A 26,915-nucleotide genomic window follows, 5' to 3' on the forward strand; every position below is an offset into this window, starting at 1 on the left:
GGTTTAGGGGGATGGAGGCTAAAGATAATAGAGTTTGGTGATGAGTTAAGGTGCTTAAATAGGGTCCAAGACCCAAAATTAGGGTTTGGGTCTGACTAGAGTACGCCCAACGTACTTCTGGTATGCCCAACGTACTAGCTTAAGGCTTTACGGTCATATCACTTAGTACTCCCAGCATACACCAATGAACGCCCCATATACTAGCCTTACATTAGCACCCCTTACGTACACTTGTATACGCCCCGCGTACTCAGTTAACCCTAAATTCCTCAAACTTGTAAAGGCTATAACTTCTTCGTTATAAGTATATTTCCGACGATCCTTATATCCACGAAAATGTAACAAGAAGATATACACTTTTATCAACTCATTCTTGCCTTAAAACTTTCCGAACAAAAATCCAAAATTCATAAAAGGCCTTACTGCCACTTTACGGTTATACCCTTAGGCTCCAAATCACAAACTGAAAGTCCAGAACATCTATCCTACCTTATCCACACCCAAATGGATCTAAATCCCCCTTTCTCAAAGGCCCTAAACCTTATGATAACAAGTCTTTGGGTCACGATCCCGCATTAGGAAATGATTTGAAATACGGTGTTACATTAATTGACCATAAAATATGTCCCTCATATATATATATATATATATATATATATATATATATAGACATACACACACATTATTTTTAGAATTATCGCGTCATTTCCGTCATTAAAATCCACATCAACCGGATATGATTTTTATATTATTCCCGAAATGAATTACAAATAATGAAAACCATGTAGTAATCAATAATTTAAGGTTTCATGTAATTCTATGGTTTTCTCGAAACCGGTTACTCATTGGAATAGAATAGCATCTAAAATAAACTCGGATGAAAAATCATAAGTCTTTTGAGTTCAAAATAGGTTAATTTTTGAGCAATTAAGTATAATACCACCTAATCTTGATTACCAAACATTGATGTATCGTACAATATGTCTAATTATAGTAACGTGCACAGTGTGTATGTGTTCATGAGTGTGTAAACCAAAGTAGCTTCTTCCAGTGATATCATTCTTGCTAGGAAGATCCAGTTATAACAATTAAGGGTTAGCTCAATCAATCAACCTTACAATATAAATGAAAGCAACTCACAGACCTTTAAGAAAAAACATCTTAAAGCTATTAAATTCTCACCACAAAAAGAAAGCATTTAAACCTTTGAAAAAGTTGCCATCAAAGTTCCATACAGGCTTGGCCCCCATATGTGCATAAAAATCTAACTTTAGATCAATAATACAAGCCATTTGTCTAAAATCTAAATACACCATCTCCCCAATGGTTGATCCACAGTAAATGCCCATGACTTGTGTGGTGATTTCTTTTCCATTCTTTCTTATAGGGAAAATAGTAAAAAACTCATTAAGTTTACACCAAAATTATAATTTGACACTGTGTAACATCCCAAAAACTATGGTAAAATTTTCATTTTTCAAGCACCCAAAAATACAACCAATTTGTCTCAAACCAACCATAGTATAAAATATTTTCAACGTTAGAGTAAAAGCAGATGTTAGTGCAGAATAAAATCGAGAGGTTGTTGTGTGATCACGTTAGGCCCTTCCCTTTGAAACTGGAAGTACCTGAAAATGTTAAACCATAAAATCGTAAGCACAAAGCTTAGTGAATTCCTGCAAAATACAACATATCATATAAATGGGCCCATCCAACATATAAATGGGCCTAGCTCAACATAAATAATAATGGGCCCAACCCAACATACAAATAGAACCAACCCAACATAAATAAATAGGCCCATGCTAGCATACAAATGGGCCCATCCGAACATACAAATAGACCCAACCCAACATAAATAAATGGGCCCATCACAACATAACATGCAATAGTCACAAAGACAACTAGCATAATCCATTGGAACGATATTGGTGCCTTCGACCCACGAGTATAGTGAGAAGACTCGCCTCAATGTAGAGAAACGAATCTCACACTCGAGCGGAAAATTAGAAAATCAACATAATAATTCACACTCAAGGGTCTTATCCCATAGTCACTCCCTCATTCTAGGTAAAATATCATTTTACCCTTCCATGGCCATAATACACTCAAATTGACCTACAACCCATTTTGATCAGAAATCTACTTTTAGGCTACGCCCCAGCGTAGAGACTTCAGATGGAATCGGGACAGAATCAGGCTACGCCCTGTGTAGCCAAGATTACACCCCGCGTAATGCTTTATTTTGCCAATTTCTTATTAATCCTTAATCCATAAGGACCAAACATCCAACTCTTAAATATGGTCTCAAATATCATCCTAGGTGATAAAGCCATCAACTTTATGCCTTTCATGGCTTAATGACGCATAATACCAAACCCTAAGTTCAAAACACACTTTAATTCCCAAAGACACAAGCATGAAAGGATAGGAGTGACCAAGATCGCATTTTTATCACTCTACAAGATTTGAAATGGTGGAAAATGTCACCCATGAGGTCTGGAGTAGCTCATACTCACTTGGACCAAGGTCAAGGGACAAAAAGCTCATTAAACCCATAAATGGCTTGATCTAACAAATAAAACGGGTACGCATGGCGTACTAGGTAGGAACGCATGGACTTCAAAAAGGAAATTGGACTTGGGCCAACTTAGGAATTTTATGCATTCCTAAGGGAATGTTAGACTATTATAGAAGTTCGTTTTTAGAGTTTGTCCCCTTTATAAGCATAATTATGGACCCAAACCTCTTCCATATTTCAGCCTCCATCTTCTCTAACCCTAAGAACAAAACTATAGCCTCCATTTGAGTGATTGTTAAGCTTTATAGTGTTTTAAGTGTGTTTTTGGTACTTGTGGAGGAAGAAGGAGCTTCTTGAAGAATCATTGATTGGCTTGGAGCTTTTGGATCCAAGATTTATTCAGATAGATCTAGCCTCTGGTGGTGTAACGTCTCAGCCTTGATGGTTTTCTCATATGGATCTACTATGGTCTTGAGTTGTTATGTTTTGTACCTTGAAGAAGAAGAAACTTGGTAATCAAGCCTTGGTTGGAGTTGAACTTCTAGATCTAGATTCTTCATCACAATTTCAAACTATTGAAGGTATAAAGTTCTCATCTTGATACTTCTACATCATAAGATCTAAGTTAGGGCTTGAATTATGCATGTTATGGTCTTTTGAGGCTCTTTGTGAGTTTGAGTCACTCCAAGAGCCTGGGATTGTAGATATTGCCTTTCTGAGTTGGATTTGACATAAATCTGGAGTCTTGATGCATTAAGTTCTCCCATGCATGAGTTATTGGTCTCTTGGTGAAGTTTGAGTGCTTGAAATCATGATTGGACATTTTTGAACCATGCAAAGGCTAAAACCCTTCACCTTTATGGATTAAGTCACCGATATGAAGCTATTTAGAGGATTTGGACGTTGTACTTAAGGCATTAAGATGTTTGGTGTGGTTTTTGGTCAATGGTCGGGAACGCGGTGCGTTTATCTCGGGAATGCAGCGCGTGTGGTTCATCAGTGGGCTTTTGGTCATGGACTTATTTTAGGGTTTGGGCTTGTTTCTTTGGGATATGAATTATCTTTTTGGGCTCTGGTTGGACCTCAAGACCTTGAGTGGGCCTTAGGTTTGATTTGGGCCTCAAGTTGTGTTGTTGGACCATTAGTGGGCCTTGGGTCAAGTTTTAGGTTGGGCCTATTAAGGAAAGGATAAAATGTTATTTTACCCTAGGATTTAGGACTTATGAGTTAAGACCATGGTTAATGGATTATGGCATAATTATTAATTGGGATTTATTGGCTGTTAGTGTGGGATTTTCGGTTCGACAGCCGAGTGTTATTTGCAGCAGCGGATCGAGGTGAGTCTCTTCACTAGTTTTATTGGGTCGAAGGCACCAATTTCGGCCCATGAATAAATGTTAGGAAGCTACTTATGCTTGGAATGATGAGCATAAAGAAGCATTCGAGAAGCTAAAGAAGAAGTTATGTGAGGCACCGATTCTTTCTCTACCCGATGGCGTTGATGACTTCGCTATTTATAGCAATGCGTCTGGTGTTGGGTTGGTTTGTGTTTTGACCCAAAGAGAAAAGGTGATAGCATATGCGTCTCGACAGTTGAAGGAGCATGAAAAGAACTACCTGACTCGTGATTTGGAGTTGGCAGCGGTAGTTTTCGCTCTAAAGATATGGAGGCATTACCTCTATGGCACGAAGTGCAAATTGTTCACTGATCATAAGAGCCTTCAATATCTCTTTAGTCATAAATAATTGAACATGAGGCAGCGATGCTGGCTAGAATTACTTAAGGACTACGACTGTGAGATACTTTACTACCCCGGTAAAGCTAATGTTGTTGCTGATGTTCTCAGTCGGAAAGCCAATCTTGAAAGAAAAAGGCCAAGAGCGTTGAGAATAGAAGTTGTCTCAACAATTGTGGAGAGTATAAAGAAATCTCAAGAGGAAGCTTCTGCGAAGAATGATCGAAAATAAGAACGTTTGGGCAAAATGTTGGTGTTCGGTATAAACAGTCATGAACTGAATGTGTTCCAAGATCATATTTGGATTCCTAAGATAGGAGGAGTCAGAGATCTTCTGATGAAAGAAGCTCACAAGACCATGCACTCGATTCATCCTAGTAGCACTAATATATATAGGGACCTGAAACCCTACTACTGGTGGCCGACGATGAAGCTTGATGTTGCGAAGTATGTGGTCGAGTGTGTGACTTGTGCGAGAGTCAAGGCACAACATTAGAAATCGTACGGGAGTTTAGAACCATTGTATGTGCCTATGGGTAAGTGGGAAGACATTGCTATATATTTTTTCACTAAACTGCCCAGAACGAAAAATGGTCACGACATGATTTGGGTGGTCGTTGATCAATTCACTAAGAGTTCAGATTTCATAGCAGCCAATAATAAATGGTCTATGGAAAATCTTGTGAATGCTTACGTGAAGGAAATTGTGAGGCTTCACGGTGTTCCGTTAACGATTGTGTCAGATCGTGACAGTCGTTTCACCTCGCGGTTTTGGAGAAGTCTACAAGAGGAATTGGGTACCAAGTTGTGTTTGAGTACAGCTTACCATCCATAGACTGATGGTCAGAGTGAAAGAACGATACAAACACTTGAAGATATGTTGAGAGCATGTAGTCTGGAATTCCTAGGTAACTGGGATGAACATTTACCTTTGGTAGAATTTTCCTACAATAATAGTTTCCACTCGAGCATAAATATGGCACCTTATCAAGCTCTGTACGGACAGAAGTGTCGTACGTCGTCTTGTTGGCTAGAGGCTGGGGAAAAGCAATTTATAGGACCCGAGATGGTTGATTAAACCGCTGAAAAGTTGAAGATAATTAGGGAAAGAATGCTAGCCGCTCAGGATCGTCAAAAGAGTTATGCTGACAAAAAACGAAGACCGGTGACTTTTGAAGTTGGAGATTCGGTTTTGCTTAAAGTCTCGCCGTGGAAAGGACTTATAAGATTTGGTAAAAGGGTTAAGTCCAAGGTTTATTGGACTGTTTAAAGTTCTTCAGATGATTGGGAACCAAGCTTACAAGCTCGAATTACCCGAAGAACTAAATGGAATTCATAACACTTTCCATGTGTGTTATTTGAGGAAGTTCACGGGAGAAGTTCCTGATATAATTCCAATTTCTGAATTGAGAATTGATGAAAACAAGAGGTTAATTGAAGAACCACAGACAATTATTGACCGAAAGACTAAAAATCTTCGACGCAAGATGGTCGAATTAGTGCTTGTATGTTGGAAACATACGAATGGTCCAAATCTCAATTGCGAGACGGAGAGTGACATGATGAGTCGCTATCCGCATTTGTTTGTTGATGTGTGATTCCGGGGACGGAATCATTCTAAGGTGCAGAGAATTGTAACGCCCGTATTTCCAGGATAGGAATTAATGATGATATGAATGTCTAGGTTGACCTTTGTAACCCATTTTGAAATAATAAGAATGTATTATTTGAGTATTATGAGTTTTATGCTTAATTGCTTAATTGTGTGGCTTAAGTTAATTAAGAATAAAAATAAGCATGAAAATGAAATGTTATATAAACCCAATATTGATACACGAAAATGTAATGGTCGTGACGAGGTTTCCGAATATATAAAGAATGCCGAAATCCGAGTTATAACGAAGAAGGTAAGATCTGTCGAAGTTTCGCGATAGAACCGACAGGATACTGTTTGAAGTAAAATATGAATTTAAGATAGAGAGATATCTAGCCTTAGTAATCTAAACTAAAGTTGTAGAATATGTTAAACCAAGAGCGTACATAAAAAGAACGTCTAAATCTGACTTCGTATGAGGAAGTTATGATTTTTCGAAGTTTCGACTTAACAGTTTACAGCCCGAAGTTTGAATATTTGAGAAATATTTATCCAAAACTTTATAAATTAGAATCAAATATCTCATCAATAGTAGTGCAACGACGGAAAGATAGACGAAAACAGACATCAGATGAAGGAGTTATGAATTTCTAACGGAGTTTTCCTATCCCGGCATACTAAAAATAATATAATAGAAATAAATTCAAAATTAGCCAACAGAGTCTAAATGAAAGTTGTATATCTTGTTTTTAGCTACACATCGATATAAAGAACGTCGAAAACGGAGTTTGTATGCGAAAGTTATGAATTTTTGAAGTTCGGGGCGCGAAACCCCAAAACTGTCAGAGACCACGACGTGGAAACAGTGCCCACGATGTGGCATGGCTTCTGACACCTTCTAGAGCCTGACAGAGCAAGTGGACGACGACGCATGCAGTGACGACCAAGTCCACGACGTGGAAAATGAGAAATTTGCCCTATAAATAGATTTGAAGGGGTAGTCGGCCAAGGTTGCTGATTCACCCTTCTCTCACCCATACTACCTCAATTTACATGCAAAGAAGTACCCCTGAAGCCCCAGTATCATCCCGAGACCCGAAGCAAGTCCCGAAGCCCGAAGATCCCGAGAAGAAAAGAGTTTCCGAGCCGAAGCTCTGCCCGCGAGAAGCCCGGTGTGCGAAGTGATCCCGGTTTCACTAAAGAATACTACTTTGAAAGCCATAGTGTTGTCCGATCATCTTCTGATCAAGTGAGTGTGTAGTTACTTTCTTCTAACGCATAATTATAAAATATTTTATATGAAATACGTGTTATGTGTATATTTTGTTGGTATATGTGTGAATGTATATTCACTTTCTTCTATCTCATAGATATGATTTGTTCTATATCAAATACGTGTTATGTATATGTGTCTCATCTGTTGTTTGGAATATGTATTGAATGAGAATGTTATACAGGTTTTAAACTATGTATAAATTTTTTTTTTATCTACTAATATGTTGGGTAGAACATGGGTAGATAGTTGATGTGTGATAAACAGGTGAGAGGCCTCGATGTTGTTGTTGACCTAGTCATCTAGCGGAGTATGGATGATAACCATAGACTCTTTCTAGACAGTCCTGTGGAACACTAGTAGGTTCATAACCTATAGGTGTTGTGAACGATGTGTTCACCGGTGTACTCTATCCCCCTCATGGTTGCCTGTAGGACATCTATTATTGAGGAAACCCCTTTGTAGTAATGTCCGTCCCAATGAAAATCCTAGATTAGGTCCCTGGTAATAGATGTTGTCTTAGGGACGTAAAGTGAGGATAACAGGAATGGGTAATCGGGTTATTGTTGGTTGGTGAAATTAAATATAATTATTTATTGTGGGTTGAAGACCCTATATGCTCACCAGGATCCCAAGCCTGACCCACTCAGTTTTGTTGTATTACACGTAGTGGCGCGAGAGCATAAGTTGGATGACTTATCAAGATCTTTTGATATTAGACCAATTGTTATATGTAACTGTTGTATGGTCTATCTTTTGTTGTTTATGCTTTTGGTCTGTTTATCGGAACATGACATCCCGAACATTGTTATATAATGAAAATGCATCTCTTGATGAAATGCTTTGATAAACTTTATTTTATCATATTTTGTTTTGGGAACAAATTCCGCAACTCTTTTAAATCAAAAGGATTTACTCTGAAATTATTTTAAAAGCATAAATGAAACCGGTCTTTTCTGGCCATGATTTTGGGGATGTCACAGTTCGACGCGTGCATGTATTATATGATGATATGTTTACCGGGTAAGGCCCGAAGCCAGGCGAGGCCTGAGGAGGTTATCATATGTTAATTATCATTATGTGTCTCATGATTACCGGGCAAGGCCCGATGTCGGGCTGGGCTCGATGATTGTATGGAATGCTATAGTCTTTGTGATTATTGCATGTGTTAGTAGGTTGTATGATTATATGACTATATGGGTATATAATTATGTGAGTATCGGGCGAGGCCCAATGTCAGGCGGAGCCTGGAGAATGACAGATTTGTAATCCGAGCGGGGCTCGATGTCGGGCGAGGCCCGATTGAGGGCGGGGACCCAGTATGTGATTTATGTATGTATGGTATGTGGTATCTTGGGGAACTCACTAAGATTTCTACTTATGGTTTTCAGTTTATGTTTCAGGTACTTCGGTTTTCAAAAAGGAAGGGCTTGGGTTGATTGCATGGCACACACATTTTATGTTCCACATTTGACTTTGTTATAGGATTTTGTACTTTGATTGTAATGTATCGATTTTGAAACAATAAATCGATGATACTTATTATATAATTAAAATGAAATTTTATGTCAATATTTTTGAGATGTTACAGTTGATGAAGAGTATAATCTGGATCCAAAAGCTATGGACTCCCAAGCATACCCTTAAGGCCTCCTTCTTCACCAAAAACACAAAAAGGGTCACTCAAATGCTTCAAATATCACACCAAAGGGCTAGGGTTTCGAGATTAATGAAAGAAATGGTGGAGACTGAGTATGGAGAGGGTCTTAAAGAGTTAAGGTCCTTAAATAGGGGTCACAACCCTACAATTAGGGTTTGAACCAAGTGCACTTACGCTATACGTAAACATGTCTACGCCCCACGTAAGGCATTAAACCCTCGCAAGGACTTGTTGACCTACGTCATGCGTAGGTGACTGCCTACGCCCCTCGTAGGACCAATTTTTCCAAAATAAAATTAAGGCTTTAATAACAATATGAGAAAAGTACATGAGGAAACGGGTGTTATACGTTGTGCTTTTTATCTTAAATTTGACACGATGTTTTCCAGTTTGTTACAATTCTGACCATTTGACCCGGTCAACTTGGTTGCTTGCAGACGTGGCATGATAATGTGTTAGTTTTTTTATGACGTGACATGATGGCATGACATACTGATGTGTTAAAATTGTTTTTTTTCCACAAAAGGCATTAAGTATTCACTTTTTTCAGTTTTGACACTAAGTTTTAATTTTTTTTTTCTCATTTTTGACACTATATTCTTTTGTTCAAATCGATTATCATTTTTTTTCCAATTTTGTTCAAAGTTGATTATTTTCCATTTGAAACCATATAAATATTTTTTATTACATTTTAAACCATATGACTATAAATACATTTTTTTCATTTAAAAACCACATTTTGTATAAATACAAGGCTCTTTTAAATTCAAACCATAATGTAGAATTTACATGAATTTTTATTTACAAATAAATAATTATATTAGGTATATAGTGATGTTGGATCTAACGTTCGCTTGAAGCATTGAAAAAGAGATTGGGAAATATATAACAAAATATCAAAATTCAATGAAAATACTTAAATATATGTAATAATTGTGATATTTATCATTCATAAATACTTTTGAAAAATTGAGCTAAAAAATATGATTTTCAGTATTGTTAATAGACATAGTGATTACATACCTCCAAAATAATTAAATTGTCATTCAATAATTAAATGACCATTCAAGATTAAGTCATGATACCATTCGGGAGTTACACTATGAGATTCAAGATGTTCCTAATAATATTATGAATCTGATATGAGATGTAAAAATTTTACGGGTTGCAAACCTGGCCTCTAGGTCTTGAACGAATACATGCCTCCAAACATTCAAACTCATTTTAAAGTTGTATATTTAATGCAAAATACAATTTTTATATAACTAATACATATTTATTAAAAGAACATTGTATTTATACAAAAATATGGTTTTTAAATGAAATAAATGTTTTTATACGGTTTAAAGTAATAAAAGATTTATATGGTTTCAAATGAAAAATGATCAACATTGAAAAAAAAAAAAAAAAAAAAAAAAAAAAAAAAAAAAAAAAAAAATACTTAATATTAAAACTGAAAAAAGTGAAAACTTAGTATCTTTTGTGGAAAAAAAAAATCAATTTTAACATGTCAGTATGTCATACCATCAAAAGCGACACATCATCATGTCACGTCAGCAAGCAATCGGTTTGACCGGTTAAATTGTCAAAATTGTAACAAATTGGGAAACACAATGTCAAATTTGAGAAAAAAAAAACATAATGTCAAAGTAGAATTTAGATGTAAACTTAATAACTTTTGTGTTATTTTTTTCTTTCTTATATTGATATGTTTATAGTATACATGGATTGCCTTAGGTAGTCAAAGATCCTCCATAGGATCTCCCCAACCAGAATGAGGGAACAACGCCTTAATTGGGCCTAACAATATTATGCTTCCAATCTAGTATGCTTCAACCTTGTGGTGATCTACTGCTCCATAAAACAAATTATCTATAGTTCGACTGCAAACCACAAACGTACCACAATTATCCGGATCCAATGAATCGTATAAATGCTTTGTGTTTTATCCCTGCCTTGTTGTAGTTGTGAGTTGATAGTAGGGGTAAGCAAAAACCGCACCGCAACTAAAATTAACCGTAAAAACCACATAAATCACAATCGATAAACTGCAACCGCAATAAAAACCGATGGTGAGGTTTTCTGTTTTTCAAAAACCGCAAATTTGCGGTGCGGTGTGTTTATTAGTTTTCAAAAACCGCAAAAAAACCGCACCGCACCGCATATATTACATACAATTTTTTTTATTAATTGTTATTATATTAAATATTAAAAATAAGACAAGTTTCATGGATGAAAGATAGATAAAATACTAGAAGACAAAAGTATTGATTTTTTGTTATGTTTAACTTTGAAAAATGGTGAAATTAAATAATTTTAAGATATTTATTGTTAATTACTATTGATTTGATATTTTTAAGATATTAATTGTTTGTGATTTAAGTTAATTGTCTTATACCTTATGGTTTTTTATCATTAAAAGTAATATGTTTGAACTCTTAAAACCGTTTGAGCTTTAAACTATGGTTAAAAACTACACAAAAAAATAAAGGGTAAATGTCATTATAGCCCAAAAAGCTTACGTGTTTTGGTTTAAAAGGTCCTTCATCTTATTTTTTTTGCTTTCTAAGGGCATCAACTTGTGTTTTACCTGCTAATTTGGGTAAAGAACCCATTATAACCTGTTAGATCTACCAAATAGGTTAGAAAATGATGACATGTAACCTCATCAGCAAAACTTGGAGCCTAGTAGACTTTTGCCTCGTAAGAAACTTTGGGGATTTATATAAGCACTACTCTGACACTTTTTCTTACCTAAAAAAAAGATTTCAGATTTTTTCTTCTATCCTTTTCAACATTGGGAAATGGGAAAAGCTTAATTCCATGAACAATGGTGGCCTCTAATCACCACACCGTGTCCCGGTTTTGAAGCTTCTCGATTTCCGAAGGAACTTCATCGGAGAGACCACAGTTGGCAGCATCGAGGTGAATGAGGCTTGATAAATTACCAATTTCTAGAGGAATACCACCGGTGTAACCATTGTAGTGTCCAAGGTAGAGTTGTTGGAGGTTTGTTAAGTTTCCTATTTCGGGAGGAAAAAGCCTGTGAGCTCGTCCGTAGGTGACACCGAACCAAGTATAATGGCTGGTAGAAAGGTCCCAAGTGGAAATGGAGGACTGAGGGTCGTCGAAGATGGCGGATTTGAGGGAAATTAGTGCTTGGTATTCCGGTAATCAACCTGATTTTGGCAGCGAATGAGTTGGGAATGCACTGTAACAACAGTAGGAGGAAGAAGAACCTCATCTTGTGGTCAATTTCTCTCACACACACTGGTTATTTTAGAGGAAGAAATGAGGAAGAAGACGAAAAAGGAGGAGAAGAAGAAGGGTGGGTGGGTGAAGAATTAAGGAAGGAGTGTGAGTATGTCTCCAGCAGTGGCGGTGGTTGAATTCCTGATTTGGTTAGGGATTGACTCAACCGACTTATTAAATTAAAACACTAAACAGTAATCAGGTGGAGTGTTGGTAGTATGATTAAAAGGAACGATGAACTTGGAGCGGGATTGAAGTTCAGTAGCAACTTGGGGGTCGACGGATACAGCCTGCTGAGGTGTGCCAAGGAGTGCGAGTATGTCTCCAGCGGCGGTGGTGGTCGCTGAGGGTTTCTTGGAGTTGACTTTCAGAACTGAGATGGAATGATAACGGGGATTGGGGGTTGGAAGAGAGTAAGACGAAGAAGAAGCAGTGACAGAGAAAGAGATGATAAATACGATTTTGAGGGGAAGTGATGATAATGGTGATGGATTCCATATGGTTGTTCTCCCCCAAATCCATGTTCTCATGTTCATCTCATTTAACGATACATTAGGTGGCATCCGATTTGGCAAATGAGTTGACTTTTTTTACTGACGTGTACAAGATAATCAGCTGATTGGGAAAGGGGTGACCGGGTGACCCCTTCACTTTCTAGAAAATGACCTTAAAAGCCGGTAAAATGAGAATTCATGCCCTTACAAAGCCAAAAAATAACAATAAGGACCTTTTAAACCAAAATGGAAAAGTTTGTGGGACTACAGTGACATTTCCCCAAAAATAAACCCCACCGCAAAAATAATTGCCTAACCGCATTGCAAAAATAACCGCACCAAGCGATTTTGAAAATGGATTAACCGCATTTGCAGTTAGTGGTGAGGTTTTGGCTAATAACCGCATCGAACCACACCACGCTCACCTCTAGTTGATAGTTTGGTACCCTAACACTCTTTTTCCTCAATATAGGTCAACCTTTTCGACTTACTAATTTTTTGACTTATATCCTATGGTTAACTAAGTAATTATAATGATCAACATTTACCCAAATATTCCATCATAAATTGTTTTCCAATTGTGTAACAACCAAATACTAGATACATATCAATCTTTACTCTTGTTAGAAATCACATACTTTAAACAAATTCTAATAAAATTTTATATAATATCACCAATATGACACAACGATTTAGATCAAAAAGAAAAAGAAAAAAGAACCATATAAAATATATTGTATAGGAATATTATAAAGTAATAATAAATATATTGAAGAATCAAAAAAGCCTATTCTCATTGCTTTGAACTCCATGTGTGACTGGTGCTTGAGCTTTCACTTTTCTAAAGTACCACACCCCTGCCCCTATTCCAATTGCTCCGGCCACCGAAACTGCCGTTGCAGTCCCTACAAAATCAAATGCTTATTTAACAACACCCACCGTCATCTTTATATACTAATGACACGATAATCAATGAATAAGGTATTAACTATTAAGTTCAACTCAATAACACACAAAAGAAAGTAGAATACACAAATTTCTCACCAGCAACTACTCGATTACTCTTCCCATGTTGAGAATGATCTACAAAACATAAACCCGTAAGTTGATTCCTTTAACAATAGTAAAGTTAAGTTGTCACAACAAATAACCATCTTTAAACGTACCTTTGCAATAAGTAGTAACATTTCCATGATCACATAAGCACGAAAAATCATGTGTTCCAACATCAAACCCACACGTACCACCTCCTTTAATCCCATCCTGACATTGCAAACACCGAGTAGTAACAGGAATATCAAAGTCGATCCTAATCCCATACTCCGGGGGTGTGTTATACGTTTGTGACTCTCCTAAATTCCTCCAATACACACTAGTATAAGTCTCGCAATACTTCAACATCAATCTTAACGACTCAGTGGCTTTTGGATAATACGAACAACACGAAGTGCTAGCACCTAATGCATGTGTGCACTCAGGTAAGTGTCTACACAAATAGCTAGCACTATCACACGTCGAGTCGCATCTATCAGGGAACCTTTCACAAACAACCGGTTTAGGCTCCACGATCACGTCCTTTTCGCTACAGTTGAAGAAAAGATAGTCGTTTTGTGGGGAAAGTGAGAAGTGGATGCTTGTGTCGAGGCTAAAGGGTCGAGGGGGTCTGAAATGGGTAGCGTCTTGGCAGTTCCACATGGAAGGATCTGTAACGAGGATGTGGGGATCTGAATAATCGATTCTACGAACTGGGTATTTTCCTGATGGGGTTCTGAGTTCGAGGTGGTTGGATTCGGAGCATACGAGGATGTTTCTGTAATATGGGCTGCCACAGCCGTCATCTATGCCGAAAGGGTAGTTGATTTGTGTGTCGCCACAGGAGGTCCTGCAGAGATTTGATTGGGATTTTACAAGGGTGCAAAGTGTAAAGATTAAAAAATGTAGGGTAATGAGAAAAGAGGCCATTGGAGAGAGTTTTAAGGAAGGCGAAGAAGAAGGAAGAAATATGATAGGCAAAAAGAAGAGTACGTTGGTGAGGATTTAGGAAGAGACAATCAAGTTGAAGGGTATTTTTGTGATTTTAATCAACTTTTTCTTTTGTCTTTTCCTTTTTCGGTACTTCATTTAGTGCTTTTCCTCTTCTTTGTTTTCCTTTTAGAGTAAGATTATAGTGATTTTTAAGTTAGAAGGGATTTGTTTGTATGGAAAATCATAGAGTAAATAATATAATAATACTTAGGTTATGTTTGGCGTACTAGCTGAAAAGCTAGCTGTTAATTGAAACGTTAGTTGATAACTGAAAAGCTAGCTGATAAAAAATAACGTTTGATAAACTAACTGAAATATATAAAATTACATAAAATGACATATAAAAGTATGTGTTTTTATAATTAATTAAGATGTGTATTTAGAAAATTTTTAAAAAGCTCTTAAAAAACTAGTCTAAGTAGCTTTTTAGAAAGCTAGCTTATAAGTTACTTTTTTGTTTACCAAACACGACAACATAAAAAAGCTCGAAAAATAAGCTAGCAACATGTTACTTCCATTTCCCTTTTGTTCGTAGTATGGTAGGAGCAACTCCAAAAATGGTATTACATATGATGGATGTAAAGGGAGTAACAGTATCTCACATCTAGATCGTGTTTGAATTCTAATTAAGTATTCTTTTTTTATATTCTATAAAATGTTGTATTTTGATAAACAGATGTGTTGGAGAAAAATCCTAAATATAGTAATATACTTGAACCAATCTATTATATGCATTATTTCATTATTATTTTTTTTTTTGTTTTTTTTCCAAAAGTTGATTTTGTTTTTCATCATATGTGTATATGACGATATCAATACGCGTTACATGTTTTCACTTTTTCCATTCTTGGAATTTGGTTTTTGAATGTCAAACTTCACAATTTATAGATTTAAAGCCACCCCAGTATATGATCAAAATTTTGAGGTCATATAATTGGTTATATATAATTTATAGACTAATCCAAACAAACTTATTTACATGCTTATATTATCGGAGCCCTGATAAGAAATTGTAGCCATAGTAAATGGTTTTTGCAAAAGATTTCACAATAATATTCTTTAACAAAATGCAAAACAAACATTACATTTTGTAATATGACTAATATTGAAATAAAAACATGTGAGATAGAGATTATTTTTACGTTTGCACATCATGTCTAAAGTCAACAATTATTGTAAGATACAATGCTATTTATTATGTATTTCAAAGAAAAAAAAAAGACAAAAAACACTATGCAAAATATAATGTTCACAAAATATATCACCCTTTCTTTAAATCAAGTATAAATGAAGTGCTAGCCAGAAACAGTTTTTCGTTTTTACACATCGTTTACTTCGAACAAATATTTTTAAAAGCCTTAACCTTAATCGCCATGCTATACCCGTGGCCATTGTGGACTAACAACCTACACAAAAACCAACACACTTGTAAGCTTTTCTCAAAAAAAAAAAATCAATTTGTCCTAACGAAAAATTGCAAATTTTGTCTCATTAATTAATATCAGTGTCTAATACAAGCCAAAAACAGTACAACCTGTTACAGTAACACTGACCTCGAGTGTGCTAAAAATTAGTCTCATTCGGCTAGCAACAACCGATGGCTCTTCCGCACGCCCCACCACCGCCATTTGCTCTAGTTGAAGTGTTTTCACCGGAAGCCTTACCCAAAAAAAAAGTTAGGTTTTATTGATTTTAAAATAAATTTGATATAAAAGAATGTTTTTATTTTATTTTTTTACCATGCCATTCCTCTTAAATAGTAGGCGTTGGCTATGATGGCACAAAATCCTTTCCATTGAAGCTTGATTTCATCTGAGACAGGTGGCGTTGGAGACCACCGAACTACGGTGGGTTGTGGTGTACACAATATGGTTATGAAGATGATACTCAACCACAATATACACTCGTTCACCTGTATCATGAAATATAAATGAGAAGGGTATATTTGGAAATTCCTTTTTTCTTTCAAAAAAATTACCTCTTGGTAACAAATCTTGGATTTAAGACTGGTGGCCCCACCATAAGTTTGCATTTCATGGATCTCAATACCGGATTCTTTGATATTTGTGAGTTCTTTTCGTAACCCTTCATCAGTGCACCCCAAAGCATATGCGTTTACCCCAGCACTAATGAATTCCTGATTGGATGATTTCAAAAATTTTAATAATAAAATTGTTTTCTTCACACTTTAAAAAAAAAAAAAAAAGATTAATTAAGAGAGTTTACTTTTAGATTGTCAGCTCCTCCTCTGTCTATGAAGTTGCGGTATCTTTTAAACAAGCTTATTGCTATGTTGCGTGATGATCGATACTCTTCATCGTCTGATGAAATCGCGTCTTGTTGTTGGCACTAAATTATTCAAGAAAACAGACGTAATTGGGACAAGTGTTGTATGATTAATGACTTTCTTTTTTTTTGAACAAAATGAATTATTTTACCTTTATGTCTACAAATGATGTGGAATAAAAAATGACTAATTCTATGTGACATGACGAATTTTGACATTTAAGATACTTAAATTAGAACTTTTTAATATATACAAGGGAAATCTCCGATAACCTCCCAATATTTTGGATCGGTTTATGGTTTAATTCTAACATTAACTTTTTGAAAAGAAGAGTCTCAATTATCTAATTTTATATGATAATCTGTCATTTTCTGTTGAAAAAAAAAATAATAATAAGAACTGTTTCGTTAATTTGGGCAAAATATAAAATAATCAGGACTTTTCTGTCGAAAAAATAAAAGTTGAGATTAAACCGTAAACTGACTCAAAATATTGGGATATTATTAGAGTACATATACAACTAATAGAAAAAGGCTCTTAACCCATAAAAGCCCTTAAATTTGGTAGAAATGTTCGGTTTTACCCTTTTGCGTATTCCTAGTTCATTAAAGCTAGAAGTTTGCAACTTTTTTATTTCAATTTTACCCTTTTGAGTATTTTTGGTTCATTAAAGCCCTTACGTTTGCAGAAATGTTCAGTTTTACCCTATTACATATTTCTGATTCATTAAAGTCCTTAAGTTTGGCAGAAATGTTCTGATTCTCTCAAATTTTTATAAAACATCATTTATGGACAACACTTAATGAAGAAAAAAAAACAGAAGAGAAGAAGAGGATGTTTTTTTTACTAGTAGTTTCTTGGATGTTGTTTGGTGTGATGATCGGTGAATTTTGTCACGATTTTTTGAGGAAAAATGTGAACTTTGAAATCCATTACTGCAACATCCCTTTGTCACCACACAAGAATTTACACTAACTTTGCAAGGAGTGATTGGATCGAGCCTAGTGGCAATATCCGTAAATAAGCAAAAGTTGTTGATAACTCCTGGACTTTGAGTCATCATCACCATGGTTTAACCATGATATGGTTACCACCTTCAAAATGACAAGTTCTAATACATGATTAAATTGCAGTAATTTTCATAGCAATATGCTTTCATTTAGTTGGGGTATTATATTATAGCATTGTATTCTGAAATTTTTATCCAATTATAGCATTGTACGTTGGATTTGTATTTCTTGTTGAACATTATACTTAGAAAAACTTACCTAATTGTAACAATGAAAAATGGTTTGTATTTGGATGACTTGCTAGAGGATTTATAAAGTAGAATGTTGTAAAAAAAAAAAAAGTGATGAAAGTATGATACTATAATAAACTAATGAACAAAAGTATGTGGTTATTTCTTGCATTTAGCTTTAACGTTTAATCCAAATCCAAATCCCAATTATAGCATCATACTTTCAACTTTTTATCTTATTAGAACATATAGTTTGGAAATCTAACCAATTATAGTAGAGAAAATTGTTTTGTATTTGGATGACATTGTTATAGTTAGGTAGATTTTTCAAAGAACAATGCTCTAATGGGAAGAAATGAAAATAAGATGCTATAATAAACAAAATCAATAAAAGTACCTTGTTATTTCTTGCATTTAACCTTTAAAAGAAAGATTATATGCTTATTTTGTGAAAATTCTCCTATAACTTAAGCTAATCAACGACATGGAACATGCCAGTATGAATTGATTGCTAATGTAAACATTAATCTTTTTTTTTTTTTTTAGCAATCAGATTCTTTATCACTAAAGGTTGGGAGAACCCTGTTATAAAATAACGAGGAAACTGATGAATGAAATAAACTAACACCAAATTGGATCAATCAATCTATCCAATTTTCAATAAAACCTCTTGGTAACAATTCAATTGCAACATTGCTACACAGATATACAAATTTTTTAAAAAAGAATTGCGTACCTCATCAGTGAAGATGAAGGCGTCTGCAACAACAACAAAAGGTAGCTGAATTAAGAATAAAATCAAACTTTATTCTAAAATAAAGACGAATTAATCAAAACAACTCCAAAATTCACAGAACGTGGTGTAGCATGTGAACGATCGGAAACACAACTGACCAACGAAACGTCGACGAATATTCGATCGCAAATACGTTATTCGAAAAAAATCCAAAGAAACAAAAGATGAAAAGTTCTAGGGTTAGCTACTCACCAGATCAGTATATGTGGAAATTTAAAACAAGATTAAAATCGAATCAAGGTTTATTAGAGGAATTTAATGAAATAAATGTGTGTTGAGAAGATGAAAAGGAGGTGTGTACATACATAGAGCCACATGTAAATAGATATTAAGCATATAGAATGAACAAGAATCAACGATGGGGCCACAAACCTGTATGAATGGCTATGAATCTTTTGCTCCAAAAATGTTTAATGCCATTTCAACAAATGCAAATCGATATGATCCACTCGTGTTTTGGATTTCTTCTCCCGTGTGGTCGCCTAGTAGTACGTGGCAGTTGCATCTCAATCCAGTTGCAACTTGCAACTTTTATTTTCTCGACAACAAATATAGAGAAAGTCATTCCTTCACCAAAAAAAAAAATGTTATATATAATATTTTATGTATTAAAAGATTATATAATTTGTATATTATTTCTAAAAAAATTTATATGAGGATTAGCTGCAAAAATATAAGACTATTATGTTTAGTATAATTATAAAACCATTTTCTTTTCACCAAAAAAATAACCATACATATAACATACCTTGTAAACAAACTAACGATCATTTTTCAAGAAAATGCACTCGGCTTTATAATATATTCGATTAATTTGTAACCCAATTATGTCTAATCTATAACACTATGTAAAGTATGTTCTCACGTTTCATTGAAAACAAGAAAAGAAAATTAGAGCTTTTTTTTCCCTTTGAAATCTATCCCTTTCATTTACTTCCATTTAATTATGTTAATCATGGAGCCAATTTGGGATATAATCCTATCACTTCTTTGACTTGTCAACAAATGTCATAAGAAATAGATGATTGTGAAGAACGTGATACTCCAAATACAATACATCAAAGTAAGTTATTTACAACCTTCTGCACTTTCACCTAGACACTGCCAAAGATTATCTCCATTTGCTAGTTGTTTTACATGCATGATTAGATTCTTAACGTGTTTGATTTGTATTTTTTTTATCTATTGATCTTATAAATGCATACAATCTTTAAAAGCCCCAGATGTGCAAGATGAATATAACAAGGAATGAATCTAAGGAGTACAATGCAAGAAATCAATAAACACTTGCTCATTGGTACACAACACATAATGAAAAAAGAAACAGAAAAATGTCTTACCTTGAAAATCAAAATGTAACAAACTCAAAGTAGAATTGTTTACCTTTTCAACAAGAGAGCATATATCATTTGCCCTAAAAAATCCAACAACATAAACCTTCAAATGCACATATTATCCCAAAATGAATCATTGTAGCCCCTAAAGTACTACGAGGCTCTTTTGTTATACAATCTCAAGGACTCGTTTTTATTCCGCTTTTACCAAAACAAAAACAAAAACAAATAAACACAATCTCCTTCCTTGCATTTCTTTCTTTCTTTCTTTATATGTCAAGAAGCAATCTTCTCGGGTCTTCAACAACATCCTTAATACGCCTCAAGAAGAACACAGCCTCTCTACCATCAATCAAACGATGGTCATAAGTCAACGCGATGTACATCATTGGCCTCGCCTTTATTTCACCCCCAACAACCATCGGCTTGTTCACTATCGAATGCATTCCCAATATTGCCGACTTCACACAAAAAAAAATAATAAATTAAAATGTAAAAAAGTTTTTCTTATACACCATTATTGACATGTACAACATAAGGGACTGTTCGATATGCCTCTTACTGAGTCTGGTAACAGATTCAAAATGTTCCGTAAGAGGATGTGTCTGACTGACTCAAGGCCCGTTTGATAAACATTTTTCCAGGTTCGAAAATATCTTTCTGGATGAATGGGCCGGAAAGACTGTTTGATTCTATAAAAAAAGGTGTGTTTCCCGGTAAGATATATCTTTCCTAGAAAGCTCCAAAACCATATCTTTTTGACTGAATGGTCATTTTTTATCGTTTAGCACAGTCAGATGTACAATCAAACAGCATGGTTTCTTTCCCAGTCAGTAAACTTGCCGAGACAGCAACTATCAAACGGGTCCATAGACTTAATTAGATCTGACTCAATTAGCAACTATCAAACGACCCCTAATGTTAGTAGAACAAAAAAACAATTTTATTTGGCTTTTTTTTCTTATTATGACATTGTAGTTTAAAAGCTCTACCTAATCATAGCAATGACATGGTTGATTTGTTTTAAGTAGAATGTTGTAATAAGAAAAAAGATTGAAATGGAAAGTAAAATGAATGATGATGATGATGATGATACCTGAGGAGGGTTTATGATGGGAGTACTCAAAAGGCTTCCATAGACACCGCCATTAGAGATAGTGAAAGAACCTCCAGCCATTTCATCAATTGAGAGGGACCCACTGTTGGCCTTTTTAGCTAGACCATTGATTGTCTTTTCTATTTCAGCAAAGTTCATTTTCTCAGCATCACGGATCACAGGAACCACAAGACCCTACAATTCAAAACCATATTATTTTTTTTTTAATTTTATATCGATAATATTATTTCTAGATAAAAGGTTAAAAGTGGAAACATACCTTTGGAGTACCAACAGCAATACTGATATCAATGTAATCTCTATATATGATGTCATCTCCATCAATCACAGCATTAATGATTGGTTGATTTTGGAGCCCACTAACAGCAGCCTAATAAAAAATACACATCAACCATATTTAAATAAAAAATAAAAAATAAAATGCAAGAAACAATGGATTTGTAACTTACTTTCACAAATCCAGACATGAGTCCCAACTTCACTCCATGCTTCTCAAGGAAAGCTTCCTTATATTCGGATCGAAGTTTCATTAAATTTGTCCTAAATTAAATAAAATAAATTTTAACTCATTGAAAATGTGATATAAATTATTTAAATATATATATAATATCATGACGTACATATCAACTTCATTGAAGGTAGTCAACAAAGCAAAAGTATTTTGAGAATCTTTCAAACGTGTAGCCACACGCTTCCTCAGCCTTGTCATCGGGACCTACAGTAAGTTCCATAATATTAAATAAACAAATCTTGACTTTGACTTTGACTTTAACTTTGACTTTGACTTTGACTACACTTACTCTTCTTTCTCTATCTTTTGGAGGAAGTTGAGGTTCAGATGCTGAGGGTTTTGGAGGTGGTGGAGAGGATACTTTTGGTGCCTCTTTTGGCGGTGGAGTGGGCGGTGGTTTCTCAACTTTGGCTGGAGTGGGCTCAGGTGCCGCCTTGGTAGGTGGCTGAGGGTCGGAATCGGATGGCTCCACGTGGGTGGTTGCACCTTCACCGGATTTTGATATTATTGCAACCTTTGTACCTGGTTCCACTGTATCTCCCTCTTTTGCAACAAACTGAAATAAATAAAGAAATAAATAAAATTGGTTTAGTATTAAGTTTTGAAAGGAATTGGAATGTGAAATTGTAAGGTTAAAAGGGCATGTGAGTAATTTTAACAAGGAGGATAATTACCTCTTTGATAACTCCAGCTTCAGGACTAGCAACATCAATTGTCACCTGCATGATTAACAAATTTAGAACTCATAATTACAGACAGAGATTGTTCTCAAGCTCTTGTATGTGCAAAAGACGAAAATGCCCTCATCATCAAAAAAAAAAGAACATTAGTACCTTATCAGTTTCGATTTGGGCAATTGGCTCATCAACTTCCACACGATCTCCAGGTTCTATGAACAACAAAAGCAAAGTTTTTTATTAAAAGAAAAAAAAAATTATACAAATGAAAGAGAGAAATAATTTGTCTATTCAATTTAAACATACTCTTTAGAAAGGTTGCTAGAGTCCCATCACTAATGGATTCCCCCATAAAAGGGACAACAGCATCAACCAAGTCACCTTCATAACACAAAAAAAGGATATAATTTAGTGATTATAAAGCACAAGAAATGATAAATGTACTTTCATTTATTTGTTTATTATATTTACAGCATCCTACTTTCATTTCTTCCTATAATAACCTCGTACTTTAATGTTAGACAAAAAAAAAAAAAAAAAAAAAAGAGAAGGATTTTTTGAAGTAGAATGATTAATAAGAAAGAAATGAAAAAAAGATGCTACAACATATAAATAAATGAAAGTGTGTTATTATGTGTTGTCTTGCATTTAGCCATAAGAAAAAACATACCACTGTCTGAAGAAAAAGATCGGGTCCACATTTGTGTTGAAAAATCTGTTTTAAGTGATGATGCAATGTTCCTGTATAACATAAAGATGTTTAAGTAAAGAAAGGTTAAAAAACAGATTATTCCAATTTAGCATCAATGTAAATCAATGATATAGAAACTAATCATGTTTAATGCCATTTTCTTAATTTGTATAACATGATCCCTCAAATTTCTTCAAAATGATTTATTGAGTGTGTGTGTGTGTGTGTGTGGAGATAGAGAAAAGGTACAAAAGTATATAAACCTTAAAGGCATTGAATAAACCGGAGCACCTGTAAAAATTTAAGCAACAGATTAAGAAAGTAATGGATTAATGCATGCAAGAAGCTTTGAGTGTGAAAAAACAAATCTTTTTGTGTTGGAACTTGGAATAAAGAACTTACCTTGATGAATTTGTGGTACTAGGTTATGATTTCTTCCAAGAGTTTGTGCCTATAATAATGGCACATGACATCAACAAATAAATAAAATTAATATGATAAACAATGAGAAAAAAAAAATGTGATGAATGCATTACCTCAGGCACCAAGATTGATTCAACATAACCATGGGACTTGGATCCTGTCAATGCAGGCCGAGCCCTCCCTATAGATTGTACAGAGCCCTGGAAACAATTCAAACAAGTTATGTATATGCAAGGCTATACATACACACATACACACATGTATACTGTGTGTGTACATATACGTATACACACATATCCTTACTCATGCTTCACTGTTTGTTATTTCCCCAAATATTCTTCTATTTGACAAGTTTCCATAAGAAAAAATTGAATAAATTACTTTGAAATGTAACATCTTCTAATAGAACGTATCAAGAATAAAGCTACAGGTTTTCATAACAAGAAGAAATCAGAAACGAAAATGGTGAAGCATACATACGTAATTCACCAAATTATATGAGCTCGCAGAAGCAGCTTTCCGCCTAAGGATTCCCAGCATCGTGCCTTGCCTCTAATGTTTCCTACACAATATGAAACATTCAATATCCATACAAGTGAATATAATCTAATCTACGCAATGATTGCATAGTTCTCGATCTCACGTATAAAGATCTGAAACCCTCTTTTAAAACACCATCAAGGGAAAAACCAGCCCTAATTTGTAATATAATTAAAATGAAGTATCGCAATCAATGTTGTAGAAAAAGAAAACAGGTATACCAAATTGCGAGACCGTTAGGGTTTCGAACCACGATGATACGATGAAAAAACAAAATAAGGATTTGATTTTTTGCAGATTCATTTGATCTTTTAAATAACTAGAACGCACATCACGAGAAAAGCATATAGCACTACACGGATTAGATGAAAAATTGAAGGAATCGAGTCAAAATCGAGTGTGTACCTGGGTTTTTTTGCGACGACGAACTCCAGATGTAACGTGCTTGCTGTTCTTTTACATACACGGGAAAGAATTTATTCGAATGATGAGGGAGACAAGCAGGGGAGCAGCCAATTTTTCAGCTTCTTTCTAGAATTATTATTAGTCAATAAAGACTGGAATTATATAAAATATAAAATTATGGATATGCTTTTCTTTTGAAATTTTTGAAAAATATAATTTATATTTGAGAATTTTCAAAAAAATTACCAAAAAAATGGGAGTTTCTAAAAGGGATAACCAACTCAAAAAGTAATATAATTTAGATTGTGTATATATTTAGTCAATTATGTTTATTTATTTATATATTTGGTCATTTATATTAGATATGACAATTCTCAACACGACCCGCGATATGATCTGCAACACTGTAACGCGATATTGTGGTCTGAAGATAGGTTATCATAGGGCTTAGAGCCTTTGGAGAAGGGAAATCTAGACCCAATTGGGTACGGATAATGTAATTGAGGTAATCCAGGAGTTTGGGTTGTGTCTTTGAGTCAAGGGGTATATCGATGAAGTGGCAGTTCAGGCTCTTTATGAATTCTGGATTTTTGTTCGGAAAGTTTTGAGGTAAGGATAATTTGATAGATGTGTAGAGCTTCTCGTTACCTTTCCGTGGATATAAAGAATGCCAGGAGTTAGAACGAAGAAGTTATGCTCGTTTGAAGTTTGGTTGGTTTTGGGATATGTTGAATACGTTGGGGGTACAGAAAGGAGTACGTTAGGCGTACTAAAGCACCCTTGAGTATGTTGGGCATACCAGAAGTATGATGGGCGTAAGTAATCAATGCCCAAACCCTATTTTTGTGGTTTGAGCCCTATTTAAGCTCCTTAAATCCCCCAAACCCACTCTATTCTCAGCCTTACCCCTCTAACACCCCTTCCATGAAACCCTAACCCTAGTTGAGCCTTTTATGCTAAAAGAATGTGTTTTTGAGTGCTTTGGAGTATGCATGGTGCACCTTGGAGAAGTGTTGGTTTCCTTAGAGGTTGTAGATCTGGACTTTCTTCATATTGATCTATCTTCTAAAGGTATAAAGTTTGAATCTTGCTGATGCATTTGTTAGATCTAACTAGTTTTGGATGTTATGAGTTTTTGGTCATTTTAGTGCATAAAGTTTAGATCTTGGAAGTTTGTGACCTTGTTAAGGATAAAGCTGGAAACTTTAACCATCTACACATCATTTTGATTCATATTTGAAAGTTGGAGACTTGTACTTAATGAATTAAGTTGAAAAAGATGAACTTTTGGGTCCCTTTAAGACTTAAAATCTAGATCTTGTTTGTTGGGACCACTATAATGGATAAAGTTGGGAACTTTATCCATTATAAAGCTATTACGAACTATAAAAATGTGATTTTGGCCCTTCTAATCCTTCCATGCAAGAATTGTGATGTCTTATTGGGTCAAGAACTTAGGGTTTTGTACATTAAGCAATTTATAGCCATGCAAAGTCATAAAGTATGGAACTTTATGACTTAGATCATCATTTGGCCTTGGATCTAAAGCATAGACGTAAGAGCTTAAACCATTAAACTCTTAATGGAGTTTTGGACCTTGTGAGGGAACGCCACGTGTACCTCCAGAGTACGCCCCGCGTTCGGAGTGGACTTTGGGCTTGCTGTATTTTGGGCCTTTTGAGTCGTCTAGGACTAATTATTGGTCTAAAGGGGTATTGGGCTTTAGGATAAGATACATATAGGGATTAGGGCCGATTTGGAAAATTGGGCCATAAGTGGGCCTTTATGGATTCTTGGTTTTGGGGCTTTTGGTGCAAGTTGATTTAGGGGTAAAATAGTCATTTTACCCAAAGTTTGGATTATAGATTATTAGATCTAAGCTCCTTGAGCATGCTTGATGCATAAAGTTGCCATCTTGAAGGTTGTATTGAGACCATGCATGAGTCTAAGGTCTTAAATGTGGTCTTAACGGGAGAAATAAAGTATTGGGCACCCATGTGGCATGTAAGGGCATAAAGTTGCCAACTTTATACCCTAGGACATCTTAATAGTCTCAGATCCGAAGTTTGACATCTTAATAGACTTTTGTGCAAAGGATGGTTGTACGATGGGTGTAAGGTCACGTACGCAGCACGTACGGCCAAAGGGTCTAGTTAGCTAAGTGTACTGATATGGTATGTTGGGCGTACGTACTATAGGAGAATTAGGCTTCATTGGGATTGCGAGCTTATTGGGCCCTATTCAGCCTTAGGCCTAGACCTATTCATAGTTATTGGACTTTTGTTCTAATTGGGGCATTGATGTCATGATTGGACCTTATTAGGCTATGTGGCCTATTA

At 35.1% G+C, this 26,915-nt stretch overlaps 3 protein-coding genes across 5 annotated transcripts; all 3 read right to left on the minus strand.

Moving 5' to 3' along the window:
• Nucleotides 1-13,168: 13,168 nt before the first annotated feature.
• LOC145038624 (wall-associated receptor kinase galacturonan-binding protein) lies at nt 13,169-14,551 on the minus strand. The gene is made up of 3 exons (XM_078986926.1): nt 13,697-14,551; nt 13,575-13,613; nt 13,169-13,435 (listed from the first exon to the last, which is right to left on the minus strand). The coding sequence occupies exons 1-3, from the start codon at nt 14,490-14,492 to the stop codon at nt 13,308-13,310; spliced, it is 963 nt and encodes a 320-aa protein (XP_078843052.1). The 5' UTR covers nt 14,493-14,551; the 3' UTR covers nt 13,169-13,307.
• Nucleotides 14,552-15,801: 1,250 nt separating this feature from the next.
• Nucleotides 15,802-19,351, minus strand: LOC145042164 (orotidine 5'-phosphate decarboxylase). Of its 3 annotated transcripts, none has more exons than XM_078990550.1 (8): nt 19,251-19,351; nt 18,819-18,841; nt 17,690-17,936; nt 16,782-16,904; nt 16,534-16,692; nt 16,295-16,467; nt 16,109-16,214; nt 15,802-15,961 (listed from the first exon to the last, which is right to left on the minus strand). In XM_078990550.1, the coding sequence occupies exons 3-8, from the start codon at nt 17,909-17,911 to the stop codon at nt 15,932-15,934; spliced, it is 813 nt and encodes a 270-aa protein (XP_078846676.1). In that variant the 5' UTR covers nt 17,912-17,936; nt 18,819-18,841; nt 19,251-19,351; the 3' UTR covers nt 15,802-15,931. The 3 variants fall into 3 exon arrangements, with proteins under 3 accessions (XP_078846676.1, XP_078846674.1, XP_078846675.1); XM_078990548.1 differs by lacking the exon at nt 19,251-19,351 and adding an exon at nt 19,071-19,195; XM_078990549.1 differs by lacking the exon at nt 19,251-19,351 and adding an exon at nt 19,071-19,162 and having other exon boundaries at nt 18,819-18,863.
• An 883-nt stretch (nt 19,352-20,234) lies between these two features.
• LOC145042166 (dihydrolipoyllysine-residue succinyltransferase component of 2-oxoglutarate dehydrogenase complex 2, mitochondrial-like) lies at nt 20,235-24,713 on the minus strand. The gene is made up of 15 exons (XM_078990551.1): nt 24,577-24,713; nt 24,112-24,193; nt 23,745-23,831; nt 23,611-23,659; nt 23,472-23,499; nt 23,188-23,258; nt 22,824-22,898; nt 22,674-22,729; nt 22,515-22,559; nt 22,130-22,396; nt 21,950-22,044; nt 21,779-21,869; nt 21,589-21,699; nt 21,309-21,503; nt 20,235-20,673 (listed from the first exon to the last, which is right to left on the minus strand). The coding sequence occupies exons 2-15, from the start codon at nt 24,169-24,171 to the stop codon at nt 20,482-20,484; spliced, it is 1,422 nt and encodes a 473-aa protein (XP_078846677.1). The 5' UTR covers nt 24,172-24,193; nt 24,577-24,713; the 3' UTR covers nt 20,235-20,481.
• Between the last annotated feature and the right edge of the window lie 2,202 nt (nt 24,714-26,915).

Source organism: Lactuca saligna, chromosome 4 (assembly GCF_052625555.1).
Source record: "Lactuca saligna cultivar CGN05327 chromosome 4, ASM5262555v1, whole genome shotgun sequence".
Taxonomy (NCBI): Eukaryota; Viridiplantae; Streptophyta; class Magnoliopsida; order Asterales; family Asteraceae; genus Lactuca; species Lactuca saligna.

What these genes read in the sequence shown, in the direction of transcription:
- LOC145038624 (XM_078986926.1), bottom strand. Translation starts at nt 14,492, where the DNA reads ATGGCCTCTTTTCTCATTACCCTACATTTTTTAATCTTTACACTTTGC. An exon ending in TGTTACTACTTATTGCAAAG is followed by an intron (nt 13,614 to 13,696) that starts GTACGTTTAAAG and finishes TATGTTTTGTAG; the next exon opens with ATCATTCTCAACATGGGAAG. An exon ending in GAGTAATCGAGTAGTTGCTG is followed by an intron (nt 13,436 to 13,574) that starts GTGAGAAATTTG and finishes TTGATTTTGTAG; the next exon opens with GGACTGCAACGGCAGTTTCG.
- LOC145042166 (XM_078990551.1), bottom strand. Translation starts at nt 24,171, where the DNA reads ATGCTGGGAATCCTTAGGCGGAAAGCTGCTTCTGCGAGCTCATATAAT. An exon ending in GTTTATTCAATGCCTTTAAG is followed by an intron (nt 23,259 to 23,471) that starts GTTTATATACTT and finishes TATGTTATACAG; the next exon opens with GAACATTGCATCATCACTTA. An exon ending in ACCTTCAATGAAGTTGATAT is followed by an intron (nt 21,870 to 21,949) that starts GTACGTCATGAT and finishes TATTTAATTTAG; the next exon opens with GACAAATTTAATGAAACTTC.
- LOC145042164 (XM_078990550.1), bottom strand. Translation starts at nt 17,911, where the DNA reads ATGGTGATGATGACTCAAAGTCCAGGAGTTATCAACAACTTTTGCTTA. An exon ending in TATTTAAGAGGAATGGCATG is followed by an intron (nt 16,215 to 16,294) that starts GTAAAAAAATAA and finishes TTTTTGGGTAAG; the next exon opens with GCTTCCGGTGAAAACACTTC. An exon ending in TAATTTTTAGCACACTCGAG is followed by an intron (nt 15,962 to 16,108) that starts GTCAGTGTTACT and finishes GTTTTTGTGTAG; the next exon opens with GTTGTTAGTCCACAATGGCC.